The sequence below is a fragment of the Pipra filicauda genome, unplaced genomic scaffold (assembly GCF_003945595.2).
Source record: "Pipra filicauda isolate LSUMZ 115617 unplaced genomic scaffold, ASM394559v2 scaffold28_size6257848_pilon, whole genome shotgun sequence".
NCBI lineage: Eukaryota > Metazoa > Chordata > Aves > Passeriformes > Pipridae > Pipra > Pipra filicauda.
The window spans coordinates 4,389,773-4,410,172 of NW_024104409.1; the positions used below are offsets into that span (position 1 = coordinate 4,389,773).

Here is a 20,400-nt window from a genome sequence, read left to right on the forward strand (position 1 = left end):
ACCAAGAAAAAAAAAATTCATTAGGCTGTGTCATACTGTAACGAACAAATCTGTCAGTCAGCTCCACTGTTACAGACTGCTTACAAAGCATTAGTTAAGGGAAGAGTATTTCCTGCTATCGTATTTGGGATCTAAGAGACCTTCTCAATGTAACAGCATTTTTATCAACGTTCTGAGAGGCACAAGATTTCAAATAATACATTGATATGACTACTGCTCTCCCTCTTCCCCCATTCTTCAAGGCACACAGTGGGAAGCAAGTTGCATGTAATGCATGCATTATGCCTGACAGTTGTTCAAGATTCACATTTCAGTTTTTTTGTTAAATAAGAGATCACTTGTTTTGGCCCCTGCCAGAAGATTAGTCACCTTTTCATCACAGTACTCTGTTTTTCCTCCAACTGCAACCTTTTCCTCAGTATTAATGGCAACAGCCCATGATCTCAAGGTCAGCTATAACAGCAGTTTGAGGCTTTATTGATAGACCTGTTTAACACTTTTTCTGTAAAAATGCACCTAAAGTGAATGATGACCCAAAATGAGTCACGTGGGGCTTTTTTGTCCTCCATCCTGTAAGAACAGAGAAAGATAGAATGATATCTTCCAGACAATATCAAGAAGCTTAAAAAAGAATATCCCCACTGTGGGAAGAGGGCCAAGGTACTCCTGCCTTCCCACACCAAAGAGATAACTGCCCAGCCACAGCAATCCATCTGTTTGCCACCTTCTCACTAAACTTTTGAAATTCCTAGTCTCTGAAGCTAAGTGTGACAACAGTGCAGCTTTCCATCAGATCATTTCACTGGCTTAGTTCTGCTTCAGCTGTTCATTCCAGGCTTTACTCCCAAGCTTCAAAGCCATTAGTGGCTCAGAGCCCAAGTAGTACATGGATTGCCAAGGCAGCTAGTTGTCCTGGAAAAGTTTAAGAGGCAGCAAGAGCAGGAAAGACAGATCCGTGTACAGAGATGTTACAAAAACACAAGTGCTAGTAGAGACGAACACATCAGGTCAGAGCTGGACAAAGCAATCTAGCTTTGAGGCATCAAAACTTTTATCTCTAGGGAATTAATGAAGACAAAGAAACAGCAGACACTGATGGAAGCATGAACAGGACTAGTCAAACATTTTGCCAAGATTTGACAACATCAAATAGGAAAACAATTTTATTGATACAGTACAGATACACTCAGTTTGGTTGCTTCAACATAAAAACCCAAGAAAACTTCCCTGTATCAGAAGGAAAGACTGTCTGAACCCTGTAACAGAAACCTGTAATATAGTAAGACTAGAGAAGCTTACTGAGGATGTAAATAGAAGTAAGATTTTGCTGCCCTATTTCCCACAATACTTATCAGAACGGGATCTCCAGATTCTGTCTTCAGCTTCAAGTCTTAAGAGCAACAGTGTTACACTTAACTCTGCTCCTTATAAGTAGCAATTTGGTATGCAGCACAGGAAATTTAAGAGTATGAACTTGAGAAAAAAAACCAGATTTTTAATTTATTGGCAGAACACCTTCATGCAGTATCCAAAAAAAGGCTGGGCTTGCCTTAAATAAGAACATAAGAAAAACCCACACTAGCATTCTGACCCAGAAACCTAGAAAGGCAACTTACTTGGAAGCTCCACTGAAGTGTGCTTCCACCATGTATTTTGATCTTCAACATCCCACTGCTAGGAGTTTCTGACTGAGCTACAGTGGAAACTTGGTCTGAATACACAAAGACTGAAAATCCCGAGTAATTATTCAGTCACAAAGACAGAATCACACCCTGCAACAGGCTCCTTTCTTTCCTATTAGCATGAAATAGACTGATTACACATTTAAGCTCATGACAGGAGAAAAAAAAAAAAAACAACAAATCTTGAGTCTGCAGTTACCTCCATGTTCAGCAAATTTTGGGTTAGAGAGGATCATCTTGCAGAACTTGAGTCCATTTTTGTACTGTTTTTGTTCGTAACATTTCTGTAAAAGAGGTGAAATACAATCACTGAAATGTGTTTAAAGCCAGAGTACCTTAACACACTATTACAAATGCAGCCGTTCATTCAGCAAGGTATGGGGATCAGATCACCAACAAGCTCTAGTCAAACATGGCCATTCATATCACATTGCCTTTGTTCAGCACTCAGAACATGCAGCCAATATTCTACCTCATGGTCCACTTTTTTATTAAAAAAACAGTAATTCCTTTTCAACAGAAATAAAGGGGAGTAGCAATGTCTACTTTGATTTAGAAATTCTTAAAACGGAGACACAAGTTACAAATCTTGACTCAACAGGACTTTTGAGAAGAGTTAAGTCTTAAAGAGTCTAGACACTCCTTTCAGCATCCAATTTCCCTGGCCTAGTCGCCTCCCAGAGCAAGAAATAAGACAGAAGACTTTCCTAGTTGCCAATACAGACTTTTGGAAAGAAGAGAGAAAACTGAACTAGGATAGACCGATCATAACCTCTGAAATCTCCACATAGATATCAGGGTAGGAGAATTTATCCGGTTATTAAAAAAAATAAAATATCTAGTTTCTACCTAGCTGGAATAGTACAACTAAGGGTTACTTTTATATTTACTTAGAATACCATTTACCTAATTACTAGGTAAACTGGCAAACAATGTGGTTCAACTGTGGAAACATACAGAAGAAACAAAACATGTGAACCCAAGTCCCTTTTCTTCTTTAGAAAGATATTACTTAAGTCAATAAGGTTCTAGTAATTTAAATCAATTACTGATCACTACAGTAGATCAATAAAACAAATTATTTAAACCAGTTAAAGGCAGGCTTGTATCATCAAACATGAAAACGATGTAAGATCACTTAAGATTTTTAACTGCAGGGAAACCACCAAACCAGGCTTAGCTTGGCACCATTTTCAGTTAATAAGGAGTATTGTCCTGCTGTAATTTAGACAGCTATTCTCAGGAGAAACTATGTCATTGCAGTTATGTGCTTGAGTGTTTTAACAGTCTCTCATAGATCATTCCCACTCCATCAATCTTCCAGGACAGAGGTAAAATCTGTGTTAAATTAATACAGAGTGTAGTAATGCCTTTGCAGTCAGAACAGATCATTACATTGCTTTCTGGGCACAAGCAACAGAAACACGCCTGGGCTCACTTTTGGGTAATCAGCTAAGGTGACAAAACAAGGGTCCTCCTCCAATCTGTGAGGAAGGGCTTAACTGCAGACAGTTTTTAAGTTCTTGTTGCCTGAAACTCAAGACACCTGCTGTTAACCATAACCAAGTGCAGACCAAATCATAGAATAATTTAGGTCAGCAGGAACCCTTGGAGGTCATCAAAACCACCTCTCAAAAAAAAAAAAAAAAAAAAAAAAAAAAAAAAAAAAAAAAAAAGAAAAAAAAAGGAGAGCTAACTTTGATAGTAGATCAGGTTGCTCTGCCTGACTGACTTATGGCAGGATGGCCACAGGGTTCCCATTAAAGGCAAATAGTTATACTATGGGAATTAACATCTAAACAAAAGCAACAGAAGAGCTATGAGATTTTTTTTAACTGAGAACTAGCTTCCACACCTTATCTGAAATAATGCCGGTTGTGGCAAAACTCGGAGTCCCTTCTAGGAGGTAAAATTTTCCCATTCATCTACTTGCTTTGTTAACATAAGCTGCTTAATACAATTTTTTAAAGAATCCTAGGAAAATACCAAGAATGCTACAACTATGCTTTCTAAACAGGTAAGCCTAAAAATAACAGAATAGTGAACATTGATCCACAATTCTGCAACTCTTGCAAGTTGAGTAAAACTCCAAATATACAGCAGTGCGTAACCAGAAGCTATTTGAGTCAAGTGTGCACTTAAAATAGATCCATTATCCTTGTTCTGACATTTTTATCCAATAGAATTCAGTTTCAGGCACTGAATTTAAGATAATTATAGACAAATGTGATTTTTGGAGAACAGACAAGATCACATTTTCCAAAGCCCAACAGATGAATGGGAGAGAGAAATTAATGCACTCCACATTGAGAGGAAGACTAAGTTCAATATTCACAGTTTTTTTGGCTTGCTGGTAAGACAACCAGCATACTTTGTTTAGGTTGAGAAAAGACCTCTAAGATCATCAAGTCTAACCTTTAACCCAGTATTGCTAAGTTCACCACTAAACTATATCCCTAAACGCCACATCTAACATCCCTTGTAAATACCTCCAGGGTTGGTGATTCAACCGCTTCCCTGGGCAGCCTCTTCCAATGCTGGAGAACCAATTCAAGTGAAGAAATTTTTCCTCATATCCACTCAACTTCCCTCAGTGCAATTTGAGGCCATATCTATCTTGTCCTGTCTCTTGTTACCTGGAGAAGAGGCTGATCTCCACTTTGCTACAGCCTCCTTTCAGGTAGCCGTAGAGAGTCATAACATCATCCCCAAGCCTCCTCTTCTCCAGGCTAAATAATCCTAGTTTCTTCAGCCTCATAAGAATATACTTGTACTCATAGTGCTTGTCAATAAACAGTTTAGCCCAAACCCAGACACAAAGCATTTCTTGACCACCTGCTTGTCAAAAGACAGTCTGACTACAGAAACATAAGGAGTATGAAATACAACTTTGTGCATTCCATGCTTATGGGTCAAGTCTTGCTGGTTAATCAAAAGGTGACTTACTAGCCCCAGTGCCTCCAAATACCTATATGCACATGCATTTGGAAATAAGTTCTGTATTTATAACAATACATTAGCTTAAAAGTATACCAATACAAAAGGGCTTTGCTCAGCAATACAAATTATTTGTCTCTCCTCATATATACCTACACACATGCACACGCTGAAAGGCTGGCAGATTCAGTTACATGGACAAGCTTTTAAAGCATCCAAACCTCATGAATGGACTACTTTCAAACTTCTGTCTGTCAAAGAACTACAGATGAGCACACTATGCTCCACCCGCAATTTGTTTACAGGAGACCAGACTTTGATGGTATATGATACTATCTCGTTTTGTAGTACAGATGGGCATTTCATAGATGAGAAGCCTGATGTCTCCATACATGTTCTCAAGTCTTTTTAGTAATCAGGGCAAATGTAGCTAAAATGCATGTACTAGTATCTGTCTTTGGTTTACTAAAAGCTCAAGCTAATATGCTGGGTTGGCTTTTTTTGTTGTTTGTATTTTTTACACTACCTTACCTGTTGTGCTTTATGTGATGCTCTCCATCACCCTTTTATGGCAATCATTTCCTGCTAAAACTAAAGCCAAATCATGAATGTTTACACACTTGAAACCTCAAAGGGAGATTTTGGCAAGGCCAAAGTGTTATCCAGAACTCTTGCTACCAGATGCTCCTGGAAGGATGTTACCTCCTCTGGCAAAAATCTCATAATTATTTATTTCCTTTTTCAACACCAACTCAAAGATATCATCTACGTGCAGACTTTGCCACACAATTAAGCTACATATAATTTTTGTACTTTCAGGGGAGTATCAAGTGCCTCTACAAAGATGTCAAATAGGAATTGCATCTAAGAAGTAACTATGACTGTAAAGGTAAAAAGTAATAGTAACAAGAATAAAACAGAAAAACTTCAGAAGAAACTAAAGAAGAAACTTTATTCCTGTATTACAGTGCTTTGCTGCTTCTACTTAAGGAACTGCCACTCACAAATTCTAATTTATTTTTTTGCATGATGTAATTTTTTTGAGGACATAAACACTTCCACCCTTAAAACAGACAAACTCCCCTTTCACTACTAAATATAAACAGAATCAGGGATCTGAATCACTCACTAACGTTACTTATAAAACAGGACTTCACATATCACGATTCAATCACATGTTATCCACATGTACATTAAGTGTAACTGTTTATAACATCAGGTTAATAAAGGGATTCTTTTACGAACTACATCTCCCTAGACAAAGCATTTGCTACTTCAAGAACAGCTACATGTTTCACATACTGAAGCCATAGTTTAAAACACAGTTTGGCAATTTTGTGGCTGAAGAACATCTCCTTATGGTCCTCAGATATTAACACTCACTTCTGAGAAGTCCTCTAACAAAAAAAAAATCTCAACTAGCTACTCAGAGACTGCAGCAACCAACTCCCTTCCTCACTTCATGGTCCTGAATGTACTACTGCCCCTGAATGTACTAAAATGACATTTCATAAATCATTTTCATGTGAAGGCTGGATAAAAGGTAGTATCCCATTCAAAGAATGAGGACAGCTATGACATCAAACCAAATAGCAGTGTTAAACACAGCACTCAGGCTTCCTTGATCAACTTAAATGTTTTACTAATTTTAAATTATTTAAGATGGTCTGTGACTAACACAGCTGCAGTGAAGAGGGTCAATCCAAATTTTCCACTGACTTGTCTCATGGTGAGCAAGTGTAAAGGGGGCTTATAAGAAAGATAGGGACAACTTTTTAACAGGGCCTCTTGTGACAGGACAAGGGGTGATGTTTCTACACTAAAAGACAGTCAATTCAGACAAGATGTAAGAAAGAAATATTTTACAATATGGATTGTGAAACACTGGAACAGGTTGTCCAGAGGAGTTACATACGTCTCCTCCCTAGAAACATTCAAGGAGCTTTCAGCAACCTGATTTAGTTAAACATGTCACTGTTTATGGCAGAGGGGTTGAACTAGATGGCCTTGAAAGGTCCATTCCAAACCAATGTACAATTTCTTTAAAAACAATACCACAAATTAAAAATTGTTTTTGCTGTCTCCTCACAAGAACTTATCAAACACAAAATCCAAACCACTACCAACATTTTAAAACTATTCTCAGATCCTCCTGTACAGCTCACATTCTATTCATATAGGTCTGCACATCAATAGGCTGCCTTGCCAGAAATGTGCTGCAACATCAGAACCAGCAGTGTGAAAAGTAGGACTTTCAACTAGTTTAACTGTTTTTTACATAGCTGAATAAATACAGCTTCAAGCTTTATTAGAAGAATATAGAATAGGAATATTAGGTCAGAAAAGACTTCTAAATCACCAAGTCAAACTGCCTAGTCCACCAACCATGTCTCTAAATGACACATCTACATGCCTTGTAAGTACCTCCAGGGTTGGTGACTCAACCACTTCCCTGGGCAGCCTCTTCCAATGCAAAATAACCCTTTCAGTGAATAAATTTTTCCTCATATCCAATATAAACCTTCCCTGGTGTATCTTGAGGCCATTTCCCCTCGTCACATCACTTATTACCCGGGAGAAAAGACCGACCTGCACCTGACTACAATGTCCTTTCGGGTTGCCATAGAGTCACCCCTGAGCCACCTTTTCTCCAGGCAAAACAGACCCAGCTCCCTCAGCCACTCCTCATAAAACTCCTTAAGTTAATCTTTCATGCTACTGTACTTCCATATAATCCTGCTTGCAGACCTCTCAGCACTTGAAAGTTTCAACATTCTTCTTGCCAGGTAGTGTCTTCACTCCTGTGGCCAAGATTTTGGTGTAAAACTTGGCGGGGGGGGTGGTAACATCTAAGAGTAGTTTAAAAAAAAAATTACTCTTAAGTTCTCAATGCTTACATCTTCAATTTTTTCAACTGTGTGTCTGCTGTGCAACACTGACATGGGTGCTGCATAAGGAAGGAACTAAAGAACTAAATGTGGTACATTAGAGCCTAAGGAAAAAGGACAAGGTTTACACACCAAGCCTTACAGAAGGAATGTTGGAAGTCTCTCCAAGTCACAGTGGCGAACAAGTTCAGTAACAAAAAAAAAAATAAATCTCAGAGTTATCAATGACTCTGATTCTGATCAGCAACTTTTCCTGGGAGCTATTTGACAAGTATTTAGGGGCTGATCAAATTACTAATACACATTTCTGACCAAAACCAGGTACAATCAATACAGCAACATCAGCACACTGTCAGTATTCTTAACTGGCATTTAACACTGCGACCTTTTAAAAAGCCTTCCTTGTTTTATTGCACATCTGTAAAACAATGCCATTTGCACCTAACAGACAACCTATGTTTTTCACAGCAGCTAATAAAATTAGTTGTCCAAGTACCTTTGTTAGATTTCAGGCAAAACTCACTATATAATGTTTCTATGCTAATAAATAATAATTACTAAATTATTCACCAATTTGACCACAAGGTCTGACAGTAAATTGTTTGAATTATATACGGTAAGGTTCTGAAAGAGTTTGGCATCCATGTTGGAAATGCTTCTCATATCACAAAATATATGGATACTATGTAATACTGATACAGGAAAAGAAAGCATCATGATAACCACTAATGTCCAGAGACAGACTAGGGACCTCTGCATGAGGTTTCCCAAACAGCAATCCTCTCCACACTGATTTCAGTTCACAGATGTTTCAGAGAATGAAAAATAAAAACAACTATCAGCTGGAAGGGGCTTCAGCTCATGGAGGCCAAAAAAGCCTTCCCACAGCATCTTAGACTTGTAGTCCCAGGACAACACTTCCAGTGTAACAACATGTTCTTCCACCCATTTCCCATGCCTGGGCTGGTTTAAAAGTAAATCGGCAGGAGAAATGAACCCAACTCGAGAGATTACAAGACAGAGTTACAATTTACTAAAAAGAGTAAAATAAATACAATTATACAGAGAAAACTTGGTTTAAACCCCCAAAGACAGATGGATAACCCAGCACCTAGGGACAAGAACAGAACAATGTTTCTTAGCCCCCATGCTGAAAACCACGTGGCCGCCCTGGGTGCAGAGTAAAAGGAAAGGAAAACCTGTTGGTTCAGATGATGGTCGCAGTTCTGTTGAGGTAATGACTGCAGTCCTGTCGAGAGTCGCAGTCACATTCCTGTCAGAGTTTTGGTCCTCGTCTTGATCCAACGAGTGGTACCAGAAGTCCCAAACCCCAAAGTTTATATATGCTCAAATTCAGGTGGGAATGCCCAGGACAGGGAGTTTCAGTATGGGTGATTTAACTCTGTGAGTCATGGCATATTTTTGGAATCTTTGACGGTCTAGGTCGTTGCAGCTGCCTATAATGCCAGTCCAGTACGGCCCATTAGCAGAGATGACCCCTCAGGCTGGGTGGGAAGGTGCAATGCCTCCCTGGAGGGGAGTTATCTCAGCTGAGTCAGTGGTGTGAAGACAAAGAAACATTCCCCTGCCTCACAGCGTTTTTTTAACGCCCAGCTTGTAGCCTGAGGTGTCAGGTGTGCCCTGGGCAGCCGCTACAATCCATCCATTTATTAACAGTCCATCAGAAATTACATAGAGGGTGCAGAATATACAGTTTTAGTTATAGTCACACAATGATAAACTGGTCCCAACCCCTGTAACTAGGACAATGCCCTACAGGTATATTACACATGCACAGACACCCCGACCGTCTGCTGATAAGAGCAGTTAACCTTATCAGCTGAAATAAAAAGAGGAAAGCAACTTAGATACATCCTTTCTCACTTCAGTTCTCAAAATGGACAGGCCACATCGTTCTTCCCCAGACCCAGGGACTTAGCAATGCAGAACGGTGCTGAGTCACATCACAGACAGTGGTGTACAAACAGAATAAGCTGCCAGCATTATACAGTGGTAACACTTTCATCAAAGTACTGATGTCACAGTAATATCTAAGCTTTCATTATCATGATTCTCTGTATACAACAGAATTGTTTCCTTTAACCAGCTTTTCCCAATTATTTAAGTTCAAATCTACAGAAAACACAAAAACACCACCACCTGCATTATGTACAATAACAGTTGTAATCACTGCTGTCTGTATTCTTTATTATTGGCAGAATAAAACTGATGTATTTATTATTTGAAAGAACATGTATGATAAGAGAATGTTGTTTCAATATTTACTATCATAGACATCTTTAAAAGCCCTATAAACTATACCTCTTTTAAAAGGGGAAGCTATGATCAATAAGCTTGCCCTAAATTAAGACCTAGCCTAATTTTGTGCTGTGCACACACTCAACACTACTTGAATCCCTAGAATATCCTTTGCTTCAAAAGGGCAGAAACAAGAGAACATAGAGCAGAAAGAGCTCTGAGAAGTAGTTAGCATCTGTAACTTTGTCACTACTTGAGGCAGTAGAGTTCTCTACTGTTCATGAACACGCACGTGCCTCTGCAAAGCATAACAGCAACACCAGAAACTAGACCCTGTCACATATTTTTCATTAGTTTTCAATCTGCACTTGGTGTAGAAGTACTGGAGAGACCAATCTGCCACATTTCCTGGGATGAACTGCAATTTGCCTAGCAAGAACTCAGACCAAGCAGGTGGCTCCACAAGCTAGTGGAACTGCATCTGTGAGCAGTTAAGTAAATTAAACCATGAACACCAGCACTGTTTTGTGGGACTCGATACATACACACAAAAATAAACATCAGGCTTTAAAAGTTATGCTTTTATTTAGACATCTTAAAGCAAGTTCAAGACAATTACCAGTGTAAACTTCCAATTTCATCTCAACATCCCATACACAATTGAACAGTGATTCAGACAAAAAGTTGCATGAATTATACAGATTTGTCCAGAAAGATCAGACCCACCTGGTAAGATACAAGTGCTGGATGCATAAACAGACCCTTATGAGTAAGAAGTGCATTGCTGCAGCTCTTACAGAATGTTCAGCCTCCAGGTATTTGTATCTCACCAACCCTCCGAGCCAAAGGGTGTACCTTTCAATCATGGTCGGGCTTCGTGAACGAAGATTTGGGAAGGGCTCTACCCACATTTGTTACAAACACGCTGGTGGCTAAAGAGGACAATATGAGATAGGCATGTCCGGTTGCAAAAGGCACAGCAGAAAGACTCCTTAGGTGGTATATTCTGCAAGGCACGATTCTTTCTGCGTTGTCTTTTCTCCTCAAGAGTGATCCTGCGTGCGTTCTCAAAAGCATCAGCAGCGTTATAGATGGTGTGTCTCCAGGCCTCCTGATTGGAGGCCAGAGTAAACCAGTTATGATGATCAATATGGCCAAGGCTGAGATGTTGTTTCAGGGAGTCCTTGTATATCCTCTTCAGGGCTCCTCTCCTGCGACAGCCGGTGGCAAGTTCACCATAAAGCAGGATCTTAGGGAGGCGGTGGTCCTTCATCCTTTACACACACAAAAAAAGCAGTTGCCCACACACATCCCCTATGGCATCCAAACCTCCTCTTAGCTAATACATCATGCAGTAAAGGGTCCCACAGTATAACTACCTTTTTGCTAAGAACTTTTTGTTAGAGCCTGCTACTCTGCAGCCACTATTTCTACCAAAATAAAAAGTAAGCACAATAGCTTGAACATAGGCAAGACTCTCCTTAGCTTCTTGTCATAGTTTCAGACTGCCCCCCTGGGAGCTGGGGGGCCTAGAGGTGATTGGGTGCCAGGGCAGTTTTCCCTGGAGGGCCAATCACCGCTCATCTTGTTCGCTCCTGCTGAAAAATCATATATACACAACAAGCAGAAGTTGTTGGCAATCAGTCTGTCTGGTTGCTGTTTTTTCTGCTGCTCTGTGTGTGTGTGTGAGTGTGAGAGAGGCCGGGGTGGCAGGGTTCCTTTTCTTTCCCCTCCGGGGACAAGGGGGGCCCTGCGACCCACAACTCTGCCAAAGCCAGGGTTGGAAGCATCACTGGAGTGTGTTTGTTGTGAGAAAAGAGACTCACAACATAAGGTAAGTGGGAGAGAGAGGGGCAGGTCTTGCAGCCAAGCCCTCTTTCCCCCCACACCTTTTGCAGCTGGACTGCAGAGGGGGCTTCTTTTTTTCCTCTCACTGTAAAGTGGAGGAGAGGCTCAGCATTGGAGCAGAGCCAAGTGGACGGCCGGAATGCAGCCCGGTGCCAGGGAGATAACCCTAGGCGAAATTGGAGATGGACCAGAGAGAGGCCCGGAGGATGTCCTTGCAGTGATTTAAATGGAGGGCAACCAAAAACTCGGAGGAGGAATGAAGATTCCAGGATGCGTACGTGTGATAAGCTGACTGAACTACAGCAGCATGGAACCGAAGTATGAGAGAGAGAATCACATAGCAGAGATGGCACGGAACCAAGGAGGATGGACTCAGAGCTATCTTCTTGGACTTCGTGAGGAAGAAAAGACCAGCAAACAGCTGGAGGTTGGTGGGGGAACCTGAACACTCCCATGAGAGAGAGACTGGGTACCTATCAGCCCTGAAGGGCTTTTTCCTGGACTGAATTGAAGGAGAAGCTTAAAAGGACTGACAGAAGTGTATAATATTATATATATAGTTGCTTTTAGCTTGTATAGTATTTATTGTGTAGAATAAAGGTATATATACTTCCCCTTTCCCCTATAGAAGCCTCTTGCCTGAAAGTTTCTCTTCAGTGTTGAGATAAAATTATGGGAAGGGGTGGGGGAAGCCTGGAAATTGGATTTTGGATTTTTATGGTGGCTCAAACCACCACACTTCTCCAGATCACTCATAACTTCTGCATCTTCTGTTCTTCTGTTTGGTAATTTCATACTTGCCTCCTTCTTCTCAGGAGGCTTGGGAGCAGGACCAGGGGAAAGAGCAAAGCACACAACATTGCAAATGTACACTTGCAACGTACTGGAGCAGTGGCATAACAGCGTTTTTCTTTTCCCAGGATTCAGTGGTTTTCAACTACCACACAAGAAAACTGTTTTAACAGAACCTCAAATATCCCTAAAACTGCAAATCTTAGAGGCAATCCATCTTACAGCCCACAGTAGGTCTGCATTAAATTAGGATTTCCAAATCATTTACAACCAATTTTACTTGTTATGACTCAACTTACTCCAGAAATGTGAAGTACTTCTGCATGTTTGCAGGTGGCCTTCACTTTTTGTGCATTGAATAGTTTAGCACAACTGAACTCTTCTTGCTATTCAGTGCTATAACCACCACCAATTAGGAAAAATATCCAGCACAAGGGGAATTAACTCTGAAAAATTACCATTTTTTAAAGGAAAATTCCTGTATCAAAGTCCAGAGTGAAGAAACAACCAGCATCATTCCATAGAAGCCTGCTTTACGAGCCTTTCATGATGACCTTCACAAACTCCTTTTGAAAAATTAAAACAAGAATATTTACTTAGGATAAAGTCTTCTCCAAATCAGACTCTCTCAAATTACTGACAAATGTGTAGTGTCATCTTCCCTTATGAAAGTCTTACTAACTATAATCATTAGTCTGTTATCTATCCTCCACAACTCTGTCATATTAGAAGAATGCAGCTGGTCAGGCATCCTCACCACCTCTCTTCAAAGTCCATATCAAGGAAATGACCTGCACTCTTCCTAGGCTGCCTGTCCTTAGCAGCACAAGAAGCAACCACACCACTAATCAGTCTTATAAGTTACACCAGAAGACTTTACCTGACTGCTCCACACTCCTCTCTGTAAAGGAAGGCATCTTTAATGACTTCAAACACCCACTACTCCTGTGGTGGATTACAATGGCTACCTCAGACATGTTATTCATCTCATCTGGGAGGCACTAATTAGCATAACAACATACCTTCACAATTATTGAGTTTAATAGTTCCGTAACTCCCCCACATCATTACTAGGAGACTGATTATTTGCATGCTTATGATCCATTATTATTTAATTAAATAAAAGCTTAAAAAAGCTCTTAGAATTCTACAAATAAGAATTAATTTAATCAACTTCTACAAACACTTGTATATTTATATTTTATCAAAGAATAAATTTCATAAGATTATTGAAGAAGTTGCGGAACAAAAAGGACACTAAGTTAAACAACTCCTCAGATAGGGCACTTTAAATAACTGCTAAGATCTCCTCACTCCAGAAAATGGAAATTACATGACTGAGTGAATGATGCAGCAACAAGTCACTGCTGCAAAGGGATATACTTGTGAACTTTTTGTGTTTTATTACTTGAAGTCAACTGCAATTAAAACAGTAAACCTTATTTGATGCAACAACAATAAGTGGAATTCACTAAGAAATCAAAGGATTAGTTATTTACAGTCATGATACTATCCTCAGTTATTAGACATGAAACAAACATCAGGTAAGACCTTATACTATGTGTTACCTGGGGACACCAATAGTTACTAGAAGACACTAAGCATTCCTTAAAAATAGAAACAATTTGGCAAGTAAGCCAAGAAAGTACTACAAGAAACCCAAGGCTTTTCCCTAAAGCACTTATAAAGACTACTAACTGTACTCTATCCAGACAGAACTGATTTGATTCCATAAAGCCAGTGTTTAAACTAACTCTAAGATTAGACACAGTTTACAATCTGGATTCTAGGGTGAAGGGGGGGGGGAAATCAAAGCAGCTTAAATAGAAACATACTCTCAAGGCAAGCTCACAAATCTATTTTAAATACAAAAAACAGAAGATCTGCCTAAGCTTACCAGAAGTAAACACCCAATACACATTACCAAACTTCAACCTTAACAAGAAACATTTCTAAGTTACCATGAGTATGTGTTTTAGATTGCATCTGCCCCATTAACTAAGAAAATCACTTGAGCTGAAGTCTGATTTTAGATGGCAAGAAACACACCAGCATTCCTGTATTAATTCTTGTTTATGATGCCTTTCTCTTTCCATGACAGGGGAGTAATACTTCAAATACTTCATCCATGCTTTCTCTGAGACTGAGAAGTGGAAGATAAAAGCTTGAAGCTGCTCAGCCTCTTCATCCTGAACAACATCACACCTGCAAGCACCAGCAGATCTTCCAAGGCAAGAGCAACTAGTCTGAGAAAAAGTCTCTGCAGAAGAGTCTTAGTCCAAGCCCAAGAAACAAAACAGACTTGGAAGTCAGGACAGCAAAAGAAATGAGCTCTAGGACTACCTTACAGTACTCCTGAGCAAACAGAACTATTACCTATGCTACAGTTGCTATTACTTCCCTAGTCGCCCAACTGCTAGTTTTAAGTCAGCTTCTTCAAGCACTGCCAAGCATGCATGCACACAAACTGATGTGGCTTAGAGACTATTTACTCAGCTTCTTGAGCAGACTTCACAGCTTCCTCTGAACTCCAAGAGGCCACAACACTCAGGGCAGCTCTGTCAGCTTGGTTGTGGGCATCTTGTTCAGACCGTTGATAACCTGTCTCATATGTTACATACACACACCACGTCACTCACTCTGAAGTATTTCTAATGCTCTCCAAATGAGTTTCCCATTTCACAACTGCTAATTCTCTGCAGAGCGTTCATAAAAATACTTAAGTCTTAATATATGAGTACAGTTTCCTTGCATTTGTTCCATTTCATTAAATCACTACATGCTTGTAAGGTCTTATTATACAGCCGCCCACATAATCCCCCAAAATGCCCCCAACTTTTGAAATCACTAGGGATGCTATGGGCATTTTAAGTATTCTGGCAGTGCCAAAGTAAGCAAAGCTGGATCAGTCAAACAGCCTTTAGCACCACAAGCTATACTACTACATCAAAATACTGAGACGTGTCAAGCAGCCAAAGGGTTCTCTTTTTACTATGTAGACATTAACATTCCAGAGAGTGCATCATGAAAGAGAGCTAGCTAGAAAAAAAGTAATAAGAAATTAAGTTTCAAGAAGCAACAATATATGAAGAGCCAAGCCAACAGTTTTGTGATTAACACTTTAGGAACTGTGATTTGACACTACACAGCACCACCTAAAGCCTTCTGAAAGCTTTGAAAAGAAAGTAAATCTCTGTATCCACTGAAGTTTTATGCATCCCTCTTGTCCTTGCCTAAGCACTAACTCACAAGTTTTATCCACTGCTTAATAAAAAAAAAAAAAAACAAAACTCCATCTAAAATATGATCTCCCAAAAAGCTCTTCAGTTGAAAAAACTTTAGAAGTGACTGCTACTGTGAACTTGTTCGCTACTAGTGAGAATAATCACTTAACTGTTCTAATATTAGTCATTTATTTTTAGCAGAGAGAAAGAGGAGTGCTAGAATGAGTTACTAAGATGCATACCATAACCATGCAGTAGGCAACAAATCCCCATTAAAAGCCATTAAGTTTTTTAAAATCTGCACACTACCCAAAGCAGGTAAAAGAAAACAGCTCTGAAGCACCTGCTGAAATGCACCAGCTCCATACTGAGTACACAGCCTTACAGTGTTTTGAGCTCAGCTTCCTGAAGCCAAAATGCTCACCTCTCAATCACAAAGTTATTGAAACCAGCCAAACCAAATCAGAGATAACTCAAAAAATTTGTGCCTGCCAACAAGATTACTTAGTGTGCTGCACAGACGTCCTCCTCCTGCAGACTGGCAAACTGACAAAAAACACCTCAGTTTTGTTGAGGCTGGAACTCCATTACTATCACACTGACAAGTTCGTGAAAAGGGGAGTGTGTTTGCTTGTGTGGAGGTTGTGTTTTCTTCTGGGGAGAGAGGAATAGGGGCTTTTTCTTTCCATAAAGTGTTAGCATTTTAAAGGATACAGTGATTGAGTACAAACTTGCAGATAAAGTGAGCTCCTCCTTTAAAGTTCTCTCACAAATACTCAACGTCCTCTGGACCCTGAAGTCTCAAAGAGCTCAAGTTGCCCAGCACATAAAAGTTAAGTCTTCCAAAGGACGTACAGAACCAGGAAAACTTCAATCCGCCAGACGTCTTCAACTACACTCAAAATTGCTGACTGAGCGAAATCGCTTTAACCTGGCCCCTACAGTGAAACCGACACTCTTGCTGGAAATAAACCACCGATGTAGATCGACTCAGCAACAGCAAAGCCCTGCTACGCGTGCCCCGTGCTTCGAGGTCTCCTTCTTCCCCGCTCCGCGGGCGGGAGCGGCGGCGGAGCCCCGGCTCGCCCCGCACTCCGGCGGCGGGCGGGGCGGGAGGCGCCCGGCGGCCCCGGGGAGGTACTGGCTCCCCTCCTCCTTCGCGCCCGCGCCCGGTCGGGAGCCACACCAGCCCTTCCCGGCCCCGACACGAGCAGGGGGGGCTCGCCCGGCCTGCTCGGCGGGCCTCAGACAAAGGAAGGAAGGAAGTGGGGACGAACCGGGACGAGGAGCCGACGGCAGCCCGGCCCCCCCCCCCCCGGGCGAGCGCGGCCGCCGCATCCTTGTTCGCTCAGCCGGGGCCAACTCCGGCGGCGGCGAGCGGAGTGACCCGGAGGGCACTGAGCGAGGCTGGAGTGCGGCAGGGAGGAGGAGGAGGGAGAAGCGGCGACGGGAGTAGAGAGGAGCGAGGCCGGGGTCTCACCAAGATCCGCTTAAAGAGGTTGCTCTCCTTGGGCGGCAGCGGCACGGACGGCATGGCGCGGGCGGCCTCGGGGCAGGCACGGCTGGCGGGGGTGGGGGCGGCCGGGCGGCTGGCGGTACGAGGGGCGGGAGGAAAGGGGAAGCAGGGAAGGAATACCCCAAACTCGGCAGGGCGGCGGCGGCTCCTGCCCGAGCGGCGGCGGCTCTTTAACTCATAGCCCTGCGCCGCCCGCCCTCCGCGCCGGCTCCCCCGAGCCCCTCTGCGCAGCTGCCGGGGCGGCCTCGCCGCCCGCCTGACGCTGCAAAATGGCCGCCGGGGTCCCCTCCGCGCAGGCGCACCGCCGCTTCCCCCTCACGGACACCCCCCTCCGCCCGCCTGGCCCCAGGGCCGGGAGCGAGGATTCCCTCTGTGAGTGCCGGCGTGTCGGCTGGAGCGCTCCTCTCTCGGCGCTTGGACGGCCGCCCCGGAGAGCCAGGCTGCCCGGAAGCCTGTGAGGCGGTGTTGGGAGGGAGCGAAGCCTCTGCTAACGGCGGAGCTCGGAGAGGTTCTGCGGGCTTGGTGTTGCCCTGGCTGGTATTTAAGGAAACAACAGCAAACTTAAGCAGTTAGACTTTGAGCAAGCGGGGACGTCATTAGTGCATTTTCAGCAGTTGGTTATGTAAAAGTTCCCGGCACCATCCTGCATGCATGGAACAGCGGCGTTTATTCATCGCTTGGCTCTTCTGAAAATATGTTTTTCTTCTTGTTGTTCTCAGAATTCGTCCTTAAAAAACAAAACAAAAAGCCCACAAAACAAAAAACAAGCAAACAACCCACAAAAAACACCAACAACCATGAACACTAAAACCACATGGCCTGGGGCATTATTTAGAAGGAAAACTGGTTAAATTGTCAAGGTTACAGCTAATTAAAAAGACCATCTTACAAGTGAAAAAAACCCCGGTGGCTTCAATTAAAATCTCTGTTTATGTAATTACCCTTTAAAAATATTAATTGTATTTTGCTATTTTTTAAGGTATTTTAATTCTGTAATAATATGGTTATCCTCCTACAGTCCCAGATGATGAACCCGACAGATACCTGCAGTAAAGCAAGGGTGCAGAAAACAGGATATCACAAGAGCCAATTAGAAAAACTATGTACTTAATATATGTAATTTGGTTCACAATAAGTAGATGACTGTGACTGAGGATCCTGGGCAGTGTGTCCTTGACTTGACACAAGCCTTGCTGAAGCTGATGCCATGATAGCTGCTTTCCTTTCAGGCTAAAGGAGGGAACAAGAGAGTAGACAATTCCTTGAAAGCGAGTAACCTGGATGTCAGCCTAACTTAAGAAATACTAACTAGGAGGAAAAAAAAAAAGATACTTTTAGGAAACTTCCAGAGATGAAAATAGCAAAGGTATGGAGAATATAAAGGGTATGCTTTCCTACAGTTCTTCTTAGCTGAACATTAGCTTGTGGCCACTGTTTTTTGTGAATGATGGTTGGTTTTGATCGTGTTTTGTTAATCTGTCTAGATATATGGTCTGTAATGAGGAATATCTTTATTGTATTTATTTCTCACTTTTTTTGTTCTGGCATACTTTTAAATGATGTCAGTCACCTGGGTCACTGAGAGCAGTAAGTGTATTTTCCACACTCAATACCATCATCCCCATATCACCATTGGCCAATCAGAGCTCAAATCAGTCCAGCAGTTTAATTACCTAGGCAGCCTCGTCTCCTCGGATGGTAAGATTAACGGAGAGGTAGACAACAGGTTAGCAAAGGCATACAGTGCTTTTGGTAGGCTTTATAAAAGAGTATGGCATAATAAACACTTTAAGAAAAGTACAAAGATCAGTGTTTACAGAGCCATAGTGCTGTCTACTCTTCTATATGGATCCAAATCATGGGTCATCTACCGCCACCACCTGCGTCTCCTAGAACGCTTCCATCAGCGCTGCCTCCGTACAATCCTAAACATCCACTGGTCAGATTATGTTACTAATACGTCTGTTCTAGAACAAGCAGCAGTCACAAGTATTGAGGCCATGTTGCTGAGAACACAGCTGCGTTGGGCAGGACACATCTTGAGGATGAAGGACCACCGCCTCCCTAAGATCTTGCTTTATGGTGAACTTGCCACTGGCTGCCGCAAGAGAGGAGCCCCGAAGAAAAGATACAAAGACCCCCTGAAACAACATCTCAGCCTTGGCCATATTGATCAACATAACTGGTCTACTCTGGCCTCCAATCGGGAGGTCTGGAGACACACCATCTATAACACTGCTGATGCTTTTGAGAAAGCACGCAGGATCACTCTCGAGGAGAAAAGGCAACGCAGAAAGAATCGTGCCTTGCAGAATATACCACCTAAGGAGTCTTTCTGCTGTGCCTTTTGCAACCGGACATGCCTATCTCGTATTGGCCTCTTTAGCCACCAGCGTGTTTGTAACAAACGTGGGTAGAGCCTTTCCCAAATCTTCGTTCGCGAAGCCAAGCCATGATGACCCAATTCACTCTTCTTTCTGCTGTATGATATAGTAGTGTTGTACTGGGTCTGATTTTTACAAAGCAGGAGAATTGTTGACGGGGACAGACAACTTGGCTTTGCCCTGCAGCATCATTTTGAGAGCCTGTTTGTACCATGGCATGTCTTCAGCATTTTTTATAACTAGCTGAAACCTTGAATTTATGAACTCTAGTTTCTGTCTTAGCAAAAGGCATGGTTTTGCCTCTGGTTGGGTTGAGTGATAAACAGATGCACCACCGGGATGGGTCAGGCAAATATTATGCTAGGTAGACCTTTGGTCTGAAGCAATAAGGCTGTTCTTGACAGTCAAAGGGCTCTGTTTCCCGCTAGTCCAAACACTGGAAAGAATGCTGCCTGAAAATAGGCAAATTGCAAATAAGAGGCAGGGGTTCAATTTGCATTTAGATGTGTCCGTATTAGAAGTCTGTGTTAAAAGTGGCAAGAAAAGAAAAGCGGGGAGGCAATAAAAGGAACGTTTGTAGACTAGCTGAGAAAGAATAAACAAAGAAATGAGCTTTGCAGGGAGGCAGAACTCCAGTTGAAAGTGAGGTTTGGGAGCACAGTCAAGAAAACTTCTTGTCATTTAATCCCACTGTGCTGGGCAAAACAAAGCTCTTGCTACAGGCTTTGTTAATAAACAGCACTGTATTCAAGAAGCGTATGATTCTGTCACCAGTTTTTTCTTCAAACAGAAGGAATTCAGAAGTCTGTTGGCATCTGTTTGGGCTGAAAGGGGGAAGCAATATTAAAGTGATCTATACATTGTAACAAG

At 42.0% G+C, this 20,400-nt stretch overlaps 1 protein-coding gene across 2 annotated transcripts in view; it reads right to left on the minus strand.

Annotated features, from left to right (window-relative positions):
- Positions 1 to 17,379, minus strand: part of NAA16 (N-alpha-acetyltransferase 16, NatA auxiliary subunit) — a 64,598-nt gene extending 47,219 nt beyond the window's left edge. Inside the window, exons 1-2 of one of the 2 annotated variants that reach the window (XR_003540563.2) lie at positions 17,111 to 17,379; positions 1,882 to 1,966 (exon numbers count right to left, since the gene is read on the minus strand). Coding sequence is in view for 1 of the 2 variants with exons in the window: in XM_027720267.2 (XP_027576068.1) it covers positions 1,882 to 1,966; positions 17,111 to 17,164 (139 nt within the window). In the remaining variant the exon portion in view is untranslated. The remainder of the gene's footprint in view (positions 1 to 1,881; positions 1,967 to 17,110) is intronic. The other variant, XM_027720267.2, reaches the window with a different exon arrangement.
- Between the last annotated feature and the right edge of the window lie 3,021 nt (positions 17,380 to 20,400).